Genomic DNA, 11,712 nt, shown 5'->3' on the forward strand with positions numbered 1-11,712 from the left:
TGTTTATCGCTAACAACCGTTGGAACATTATTGACCCGTTAATGAGGTTTTTTTTCTCTGTAGCTTTTTTGTTAGCTCACCTGAGCACAACGTGCTCATGGTGAGCTTTTGTGATTGCCTTTTGTCCATCGTCCGTTGTGCGTTGTGCGGCGTCAACATTTGCCTTGTTAACTCTCTAGAGGGCACATTTATTTCCAATCTTCATGAAATTTTGTCAGAAGATTGGTCTCAATGATATCTTGGATGAGTTCCAAAATGGAAACGTTTGCTTGAAAAACATGGCTGCCAAGGGGCGGGGCATTTTTCCTTATATGGCTATATATGGCTATAGTAAAATCTTGTTAACACTCTAAAGGCCACGTTTATTGTCCAATCTTCATGAAACTTGGTGCGAAGATTCATCCCAATAATATCTTGGACAAGTTCGAAAATGATGCCGGTTGGTTGAAATACATGGCCGCCAGGGGGCGGGGCATTTTTCCTTACATGGCTATAGTAAAACCTTGTTAATACTCTAGAGGCCACATTTATTGTCCAATCTTTATAAAATATGGTCAGAAGATTTGTCTTATTGATATTTTGAATGAGTTCAAAAATGGTTACGTTTGACTGAAAAACATGGCTGCCAAGGGGCGGGGCATTTTTCCTTATATTGCTATATATGGCTATAGTAAAATCTTGTTAACACTCTAGAGGCCACATTTATATTCCGATCTTCATGAAACTCGGTCAGAAGATTCATCCGAATAATATCTTGGACGAGTTAAAAATGATGCCGCTTGGTTAAAAAACATGGCCACCACGGGGGCGGGGCATTTTTCCTTATTTGGCTTTAGTAAAACCTTGTTAACACTCTAGAGGTCACATTTATTTTCCGATCATCATGAAACTTGGTCAGAAGATTTGTGCCAATGATATCTTGGATGAGTTCGAAAATGGTTTTGGTTGCTTTAAAAAAACATAGCCACCAGGGAGCGGGAATGTTTCCTTATATGGCTATAGTTAAACCTTGTTAACACTCTAGAGGCCACATTTATTTCCAGTCTTCATGAAATTTGGTCAGAAGATTGGTCCCAATGATATCTTAGATGAGTTTGAAAATAATTATGTTTTCTTGAAAAACATGGCTTCCAAGGGGCGGGGCATTTTTCCTTTATGGCTATAGTAAAATCCTGTGAACACGCTAGAGGCCACATTTACTGTCCGATCTTCATGAAACTTGGTCAGAAGATTCATCTTGATAATATCTTGGACGAGTTCAAAAATGATGCCGGTTGGTTGAAAAACATGGCTGCCATGGGGCGGGGCATTTTTCCTTATATGGCTATAGTAAAACCTTGTTAACACTCTAGAGGCCACATCTATTGTCCGATCTTCAGGAAACTTGGTCAGAAGATTTGTCCCAATAATATCTTGTTATCTCAGGTGAGCGACTTTGGGCCTTTCAGGCCCTCTTGTTTTGTTTTGATCCGACCTTGTCTTGACGTTGCTCCTTTTTCTTTAGGCAAAATAAACTTTTTTTCTGCTGGGTCGGATCGATCAATCTTCCCAACTAATCTTTCCCTAACCAACGATGCCATCATATCTTCATATCTACTTAAAGAGTTGATCATTGACTTTATCACTTCACCACTAGCCTGGGTTCCTGTAGAAAAATTCACAAGTTTGTCAGGACCTTTCGTAACGTCGAATGGGTCGATGAAATTAGTGTCAAAGATGTTTGTCAATGTAGTAACCGCTTTGTTGAACTGTTCCCGTTGACTTCGGATATCAGTGTAGTGCTTATTTTCCTCCATCTCTCTCACACTGCAAATGCTTTCATGGAAAACGGATGAGTATAGCGATGACAATGGACGTGCTAAGAACCAACCAGCAAAGGCATTTCTCTCATGGTAAGGCCAATTATTTCACCTGGTCCTTCGAGGTCTTTGTTTTGTGTTGTTTAGAGGATATAATCTAACCAATCACTGTTGGAAATTTGGTTTTAAATATGCCTGCCGAAAATGCTTCTTCACTTTTCCTTGGTAGTCTATTCATTTGCAGTATTTGAACTGTCATTTTGCATATACAGTCCTATTCGAGGAAAACAACAAAGGCATGAGCTGCAGCTTTGCATGTTGATGCACCGACCAGTTTGGAGACCTTGTTGAAGTAAGAAGTAATTTGAGGAGTGTTCATTGTGTGTTTAAGGCAAAGTTGCCCCTTGATGATCTGGTCTTTAAAGGTATCGCACCGATATTCGCCTAGTTTTCCATCGTCACGTCAAGCACTACGTGATCGGCATTAGCTTCGAGTTCAGTTGAGATATAATAAAAACAAACGTTTTACTGTTTCATTAAGATTGTGCAATAAAGTGGCCTATCATGTGTTCACGTGGAAAATGTTGATGACAAACAATAAAAATGCGATCTTAATAGATATGCCAAACATTGATAATTGGCGCTATTGTTTTATAACTAGCGAACTGCGGGGAGTGGGGGCACTTAGAGGAGACGTTATTGTCACGTTAATCTAACTAGCGATAAAAATCAGTTAAAACATTAGGCGACTTTTTCAAATATTTTGTTATCAAATAACATATCCAACACAGAATGCTCGTGAAAATAAAATGTTTATAAGTAACAATTGTAACAAGAAATGCATTTGTAGTTAAAAACTTGTAAAGATGCTGTCGTATTTGTTTAATTAATATTATTATCGGTAGGTTACGTCACTACCAGTGCAACCACTACCCTCTAATGCAATTTTTATCGAAGAAATATTTTTTTTACTCTTTCAAGCATGCGCGTGAATTGCCAACCCGATGGCGACCGGCTTGAAAATAAACAACGTTTTCCAACAGTTGCGCATGTGGCCCGGAAGCTTTTGTGACAAATATCCGTACCATCGACATCCGTGACATCGGAGCAAGTGATCTCGATGACTTGTTACCAAGGCTCGCAACGGCCAGCAACGCGTCAACAAAAACTGTCGTTTTCACAGTCATCACGGTTATCATCACCGCCACTGCCTCCCGGAAGGGACCCAGCCCCGAGAATTAACGAAAACCAGCGGCAAGCAACGCCAGAGGTAAATGAATATAATTCAAATGCAGAAATTCTATCATATTTACGGGAGATGAAATTGGAAGTTAGAACGGACCTAGCGAACTTAAACCTAAAACTCGGTGACATGTCGCAATCAATAAACAATTTACAAAAAGAAAATGAAATGCTGAGAAATGAAAATAAACATTTGTGGGGTGAAATATCAAGTTTGAAAACAAAGGTGGATAGTTTAGAAGGCCATTCAAAACGGAACAATTTAAAATTCCATGGAATCGAGGGTGCGTGGATGAATCTTGGGATATTACGGAACAGAAAGTTAAGGAAAATTTAAATTCACCAGATTTACAACATGTTGACATTGAAAGAGCGCATCGTCTACGCTCCAATAACCCTGATAAATGCACGATCATTGTAAAGTTCACTAAATATAAAGATCGTGAAGCCGTACTAAAGCGTGCAAAACGCTCCAGGGGTACTTCGTCGGTAGTGGTACAAGAAGACTTTTCTGAAAAGGTCAAAGTTCATAGACGTGAGCTAGGAAAGCGATTGATCGAGGAACGTAAACAAGGAAAATACGCTTCGATGAACTACATTCGGCTAATAATAGAAAATACTGTATATGGGTACGATGAAGAGAGCCAGTCAATCTACGAAGTAGGGCACGCACGTGGGCAGCCAGGAACCAGATTCCACGAGCGCAACTCAAGGACGCGCGGGCAGGAAAGGCGAGAGGAATTTCATAGGCGACGAACAGCGGATAGGGCGCGCACAGTGCGATGATGATCAACAGTCGGCGGGAGGGGAGACGGACGTCGACTAGGAATCTGGCCAAGGTCCAAACACACAGCCCGATATCGTGTATAAACATTTAGGCATTTTAACCTGGAATATAAACGGACTATTGAAATATAAAAATGACGCGGAAGTCAATCACTTTTTAAATAACTACGATATTTGTGGTTTATTAGAAACTTGGAGTAATCTTACTGGGGAATTTGTTACGTTTCTAAACTCGTATGTCCACTTTGATTCTGTCCGATCTAAACCTGTAAATGCTATTCGAAATAGTGGTGGTGTGAGTGTTTTTGTTAGAGAACATTTAATCCAGTCAAGTTTGGTGAGAAGAATTAATAATGATATTGTTGATGGTATTGTTTTATATATTAAGTCGAGTATTTTTCATGCCATGAAAGATATTATTTTATATATTGTATATGTTTCCCCTGAAGGTTCTCCTATATATTTAAAAGAAAATGAAAGTAATGGTATTCTATTGCTTGAAAGCAATTTTTCTGTTTTAAAATCTAGCTATCCTGAGTGTTACTTGTTTTTAGCGGGAGACTTTAATGCAAGAACAAAAGATTGTTTAGACTATATCCATTTTGATACATTAGAACATATTTTTGATGCTGAGGTAGAGTATGACGAAGATTCTTTTAACATGCCTAGGGAAAATAAGGATAATATGTATTATAATAATTTTGGAAAAACATTAGTTGAAGTATGTTGTACGCATAATATTCACATTTTAAATGGCAGGTTGCATTCGGATAAATTTGGAAATTTAACATGCGTGGCAAATGGGGGCCACAGTGTAGTAGATTGTCATATTGTATCTACAGAATTATTTCCATTTGTTTCTAACTTTAATGTAGAACCATATGATATTTCTGATCATTTTCCTGTATACTGCCAATTACAGTCTACAGGTTCCCTAAATCAAGAAAAGCATGATGCCGATTCTTCACCAAACGATACTCAAAACTATGACACTTATAAATGGAATGAAAAACATTGTGATTCATTAAAAAAAATATTGACAGAAAACTTACAAAGATGCCGCGATTATATTTTAAATTGCATAAATGGAAATGTAAACGATGCTGTGCAAACGATTATCTCTATTTACAAAACCGCTGCGGAGGATATGCACACAAGAAGGCGCAATTTTAATAAATACCAAAATAATCCGCTCTGGTGGGATAGCGCGTGTAGTAAGGCCAAGCGAGAGAAATATTCGTTGCTCAGGCATTTTCATTGGTCCAATGAACCGGTCGATTTTCATTTGTACAAAAATGCACGTCGGTCTTTCAAAAACTTATGTCTTGCACAAAAAATTCTATACCAAAATAAAAAACGTAAAGTTTTAATTGACTCCCGTAAAGATCCGCAGTATTTTTGGTCGGTTATTAAAAAAAATGGTTTTCAGCAACAACAAATGCACCTATCAATCCCAATGAGTGGGTTAAATACTTTAAATCTTTGCTATTTAAAGAATCAGAAAACCCACTACTAAATTTTGATGTACATGCAAATGCATATAATAACGACCAGGCCGATTATATATTAAATTCGCCAATTACAGACGACGAAATAAAAACAAGTATCAGTAAGCTTAAACGTGGAAAATCTCCAGGTAAAGACGGGATCGGGGCGGAATTTTACATAAATACTCAACACGTTATAACTCCTATTTTAAATGTACTTTTCAATAAGATTTTATCTTCCGGCAGCTTTCCTGATGCTTGGAGTGAAAGTATTATCGTACCTTTACATAAATCGGGTTCGCGAAGTGATCCTTCAAATTATCGAGGTATATCTTTAGTTGACGTTATGTACAAAATATTTGCAGGCATCATTAATAATTGATTAACCAGGTTTGCAAATGAATTAGATTTAATTGATGAGGCGCAAGCTGGGTTTAGAGCAGGTTATTCGGTTACCGATGATATGTTTATTTTACAGAGCTTGGTGCAAAAATATATTTCTAAGCCTGGGGGTAGATTCTATGTGTTATATGTGGATTTTTTAAAAAGCGTTCGATTCCTTGGTTCATCATAAACTGTTCACATGCTTTATGCGTAAAGGAATCCAGGGCAACGTACTTAAAGTATTGACCTCAATGTATTCTAAACTTGAAAGTTATGTACGCACGAGCCCCGGTGCTATTTCGAGCCCGTTTACTTGTAATATCGGCACTAGACAGGGCGACTTGTGCTCGCCGATTATTTTTATTTTATATATAAATGATCTGTGTTCATTTATTCGACAAAAGTGCGATACTGGAATATTTGTAACAACCGATATCCCTGACATATTTTGTATACTTTTTGCTGATGATATTGCAAATTGTGCAGATACTGCTGTAAATCTTCAGTTGCAGATAAATGCTATTGCAGAATTTTGTACCTTAACAAGCATGAATTTAAATCTTAATAAAACTGAGGTTATGGTATTTAAAAATGGGGGTCCATTACGTCACTATGAAAAATGGTATTTCAATAATTGTCCAATAAATATAACGCCCGTCTATAAATATATGGGCATCCTATATACCCCAAAGTTATGCTGGTCGGCTGCAAAAACTAAATTAGCCACGCAGGGGCGAAAAGCATTATTTGCCATTAAAGAATACCAAATTCCGTTCGGATGTTTCTGCTGTACAGAGTTCTTTAAATTATTTGATGCCATGTTAACACCCATACTCACATTCGGATCAGAAATCTGGGGATTCACATATAGTGATTCAATAGAGCGTGCACAAATTGAAGCTTGCAAGTACTTTCTGGGCGTAAAAACTACGGTCAAAAACTGTGTAGCTTTAGGAGAATGTGGTCGTTTACCAATGTACGTCATTTATCACTCAAAATGTATAAAATACTCGTGTAAACTTCTCCAGATGCCTGATAGAAGATATCCGAAAAACTGTTATAAAATGTTAAAGTCATTAGATGATATTGGAAGGCGAAATTGGGCTACGGATGTAAAGGAGCTTCTTTTTAAATATGGGTTCGGCTTTATTTGGCTCTCACAGGATGTTGGTGGTATTGATTTATTCATGCTCCGTTTTAAACAACGCCTTACTGATTGTGCAACTCAAACCTGGCACGAAAATATAAATGACTCTTCAAGATGCGATACTTACAGACAATTTAAAAGTTTATTAAACACGGAACGATATTTAGACATAACAATGCCATTTCATTGCAGACAAGCGTTAGCGAGATTTCGTTGTTCAAGCCATAGGTTTCAAATAGAGTTAGGTAGACAATTAGGAATACCAAGAAATCTTAGAATATGTGCACATTATCAATTAGAAAATGAATCTGTAAAAACAGAGGATGAATATCATGTATTTTTTTAATGCTCTAAATATGCTGACATTAGGCAAATCTATTTGTATAATTGGTATCATGGCAGGCAAACTGTTTCAAATTTCTTTGATCTGTTAAGAAATGAAAATGAGTTTGTTATTAAAAAAATAGCCTTTTATGTTTACAAATTAATACGTTCTTCATATGGAACGTAATACTTGTAGTGGAAGTATGTTTGTTCGTATTTGTTTTTGCTTTTGTTTTCTCCATTCAATGATATTGTATATATATATAGGTAGGGACAACTCTCTGTATTATCTGTATATATATATATATTTTGTAAACATGAGGTATTATGAGCCGGAGGCCTTTGTTTACAATAAACTTACTTACTTACTGCAACCGCATCAGCAACAAGCTAGTGGACTAAGTCATTTTCTTGACCAAAATGATCACTGTTGTTTACTGCATGTTCTGCATATACCTGTATGTTTGATGATTTGTTAGAACTGTGAGATAGTATTGCACTAATTCATAAATTATTTTAAAACACTTTTATATTAAGTTACTTTTATATTAAGAAATTAAAACAAATTGAACAAAGAAATGCAACATTATTGTGAGCGATACGTCCCGACTTTAATATAAGCGGCCCAACCAAAAAATAAATTAATGACCCGTAGAATGAACATTGTGAAGTTCTTATTACTTTTAACTGATATGCTTTAACGCAGGAAAAATAAATACGAAATAAAGCATACATTTACAATATTATTTAAATAAATATTATAATGAATTTTTATTAAGAAACTGATATGTTATCAACTCAAGCGATTACTATCGTTTCTATAGAGTACATGTGCGAGCGGTTTGACATGTTAAATGTTTACTAAAACATTTTTTTCTACTAAAGGATTTTCGGTTAACCGGTTAATAACCGGTTACGGCAAAAGGTTAACAGGTTAATGTTTTTTGTAACCTCTTGCATTTCTAAATTTAAAATTCATTATATACATGCCTTCAAAAGAAGTTAAACTTCACACTTAGAAAATATCAGTTATTTGAAACATTTATTTATTTCACTATAATTCGATATGCTTCGTCATGAAATCTTTTGAAATCCTCGCACAGCCAGCGTTTAAACTATTCCGAATGAATCCGTATACGTTACAGATAAAATCAATGTATGAAGAACGAGATATGTACACTAGATATCCTCTTATATTGCATAAATGAGGTTTTTATTAATATTTGGAATGTTGTTAATTATAAGATGCATTTATAAAGTTTACAATTCGTGTGCATTACGTAAAACAATCTACATACCTGCAACCATTTTGAAAGTGAAAGAATTTTGTGTGTGCGGAAATTGATTATTACTTGAACAATCAACAAATATGGACTAAACAAAAGGCACATACATGTTGTAAGAATCATTGCACCTTTCCCAAAAACATCTTGCTAAAACAAAGCATTTAAGATACGACGCAATTACAACAATAATACAGTATCATAGTTTCGGACGGAAATAATTCCGCACAATTGTATCACATTGTACGGTCATGTGCATTACCGTGGTGATCAAACATGCATCATTTTATTCAACTTGAACATGGTTCTAGTACATGTATATCTGTTTCACTGAGATGATTCTTATCAACACTAAAACCGTGATCCGCAATGACATTTGGTAATAATTATGAATGTCCATTTGATTGGCTGTTAATATTTACGGAAAACTCCGAACGGACCACTCTACGCGATTTTGTAAGCTTATATATGATTGGACGATTGTGTTACGTCACGACGCCATAGACGTTATTGCCGTTAGAAACGCTTTAAGCAATACAAGAGAACAGACGCAACGACACATCGAGGACTATTTTAATCAATACAAATGTACGATATCACACTTAATCAAGAGACGCGCAATCTATTCCAGCTTACCCTAGTTGGAAGGTATTTCGTAACCCAAGGGGGCTATCCAGCTTTCATGAACAACGTGATTATGCCCATGATTGCGAGACTTGCAGAAAAACTACACGAATTAGGCGTATCATGCAGTGAGATGTACCCAATCGTACGACGGCGAGTACAGATCTACGTACTCGAAGAGGCTGCAAAAGAAGGATTTCTATGCGCAAGGCCGCTTCGCAGAATAAGACGTACGTTTTATACAATGCGAATTTATCGTATTCATTTATGTTTATTTAATGTCATAAAAAGTATTTTACAGACATAAATGTTATATTTTTTAAAAATAAATGTCCTAATTTCATTCATCGATTAGGCGCAAAAATCACATCTTAGTTCTTACTCTTAATTGTATTCTGTTGATGCAACTTTGTTCGTGTCCTTCTTACCAGATTATGTTCAGAATGGGAAGTAAAAGCTTACTCCAATTTTGTTTAAAATGTATTAATTACATCACATTATCGTCGTTATTTCGAAATCGTTAATACAACTCCCTCGTAATTTCGAACTTTTATTTTTACAATTTTTCTTTCTTTTTTTAATTATAAAATTAAATGTTTAAGTCGAACTCTGCTATTCCTAAGTATCGCTATTTGAAACCCATTAGTCCGGTCCTATCTCGAGTTATTATGACTCGATTGGTGATTGTCGGCTCAGGTACAACTTAAAACTACCCCGGGTACTCATAAGTATACAACAAAGTACATTTAAATATACTTAAATGTACCGTGGCGTACGACCGGGGCCTTTAAGCGTATTGTCCATCACGTTATTATGGAGCGTTATTTTTTCCAAATGATGATATATATATTACTGTGATGGCAATGGATTAATATGTTATTTATATTTATTGAAAATAAACCAAAAAAGAAAGTTGATTTATATCGAACGCATAATACGTGGAGTAATATGCTATTAATAATAATGCGTCATCGTTATTTGAAAGTGTTTTGAATTTCTATATCGAAGCTATATATCGACTTTGAACAAAGTGTATTGCTATATGCTGTTCAACGATATTTTGTAAAAAAAAATCATGTTACATGGCGCTTATCTTTTTTGATCGCCTTTTTTATGGTCTGCCATCAGCATTTACCGTGTGAACACATGATAGGCCATATTTATTGAACAATCTTAATGAAAGCGTAAAACATTTGTTTTTATCATCTATAGACTGTATAGACTGAATTTAAAGATTAAATATTTGGATTCCCGGATTTTGAACTGAATAATTCTGGTTATTAGAGCATAAACGATTCCTATATGTGTGAAATCAATGCGTACATTTGCAGGTCCTCTGCAAGCTGTGGAACGTTCAAAACAGCTTTCCATAGCGACGTCTGCTGAAAAGATGACGGTAAGTCATAGCACTTGCAAAAGCCTGAACCATGACGGAGATATTATGGTCACAGTTGAAAGCAAGAGTCTCACAGTAGACAAGGGCTGCAAAGATGACAAGAGCCCCCATGATGACATGAGCCTCACAGATAGCAAGGGCATCACCTACGAGAAAGGCCCCATAGATGGCCAGGGCTTCACAGATGACAAGGGCTGCACTGACGACAAGGACTGCACAGATGACAAGGGCTGCAATGATGATAGAGGCTACACAGATGATAAGGGGTGCAATGATGATGACAGGGGCCTCACAGAAGACAAGGACTGCACAGATGACAAGGGCTGCAATGATGACAAGGGCTGCAATGATGATGACACAGGCCTCACTGATGACAAGGGCTGCGATGATGACAAGGGCTGCAATTATGATGACGAGTGTCTCACTGATGACAATGGCGGCAGTGATGACAAGGACTGCATTGATGACAAGGGCCTCAATGACGATGACAAGGGCCTCACTGATTACAAGGTCTGCAATGATTTCAAAGGCTGCAGTGATGACAACGGCTGCAATGATGACAAAGGCTGCAATGATGATGACAAGAGCCTCACAGATAACAAGGTAATACGTCATATCACTTGGAAAAGCCTGAACCATGGCGGAGATATTACTAGTATACTATCAGATGAAAGCAAGAGTCTCACAGTAGACAAGGGCTGCACATATCGCAAGAGCCTAGATGACATGGGCCTCACAGATGGCAAGGGCCTCACATATGAGAAACATGGTGATGACAACGGCCTTGCTCATGACAAGGACATCACTGATGACCAGAGCTGCACTTATGACAAGGGCTGCATTATTAACAACGGCCTCACTGATGACAAGGGCTTCACTATTGACAATTGCCGCATTGATGAAAAGGGCCTTTCTCATGACAATGGCCTCATAGATTACATGTGCTGCACCGATGACAAAGCGAGTCACGGCATGAACTACAATGATGACAATTGGCTTGAGTATGCCATGATCCTGGCTTATTACAAGAACCGTTCTGATGAAAAGCACCTGCAGCCATTAAAGGATGACACCATAAATGGCTTTACACAAACGAAGGTGTTTGTCAGAGGACGGCGATTCTTAAAAAGAATCCGTGTATTATTTAGGCGATGTTTAATTCAGAAGATCAAAGACTAACTCGAAAAAAAAGTTATTTTGTAATTTAAATACTGATTAATAAACATAATCATCCTCATAA

General features: G+C 36.9%; 1 protein-coding gene across 1 annotated transcript; it reads left to right on the forward strand.

Annotated features, from left to right (window-relative positions):
* Positions 1–8,978: 8,978 nt before the first annotated feature.
* On the forward strand, positions 8,979–11,712 carry LOC127841983 (uncharacterized). The gene is made up of 2 exons (XM_052371237.1): positions 8,979–9,306; positions 10,408–11,712. Exons 1-2 carry the CDS (start codon positions 9,039–9,041, stop codon positions 11,649–11,651), a joined length of 1,512 nt encoding a protein of 503 aa, XP_052227197.1. The 5' UTR covers positions 8,979–9,038; the 3' UTR covers positions 11,652–11,712.

This window comes from Dreissena polymorpha, chromosome 8 (genome assembly GCF_020536995.1).
Source record: "Dreissena polymorpha isolate Duluth1 chromosome 8, UMN_Dpol_1.0, whole genome shotgun sequence".
NCBI lineage: Eukaryota > Metazoa > Mollusca > Bivalvia > Myida > Dreissenidae > Dreissena > Dreissena polymorpha.

Bases quoted from the DNA above. Each gene is read 5' to 3' on its own strand.
- LOC127841983 (XM_052371237.1), top strand. From the start codon at position 9,039: ATGTACGATATCACACTTAATCAAGAGACGCGCAATCTATTCCAGCTT. The intron at 9,307-10,407 runs GTACGTTTTATA...GTACATTTGCAG, and splicing joins GCCGCTTCGCAGAATAAGAC to GTCCTCTGCAAGCTGTGGAA.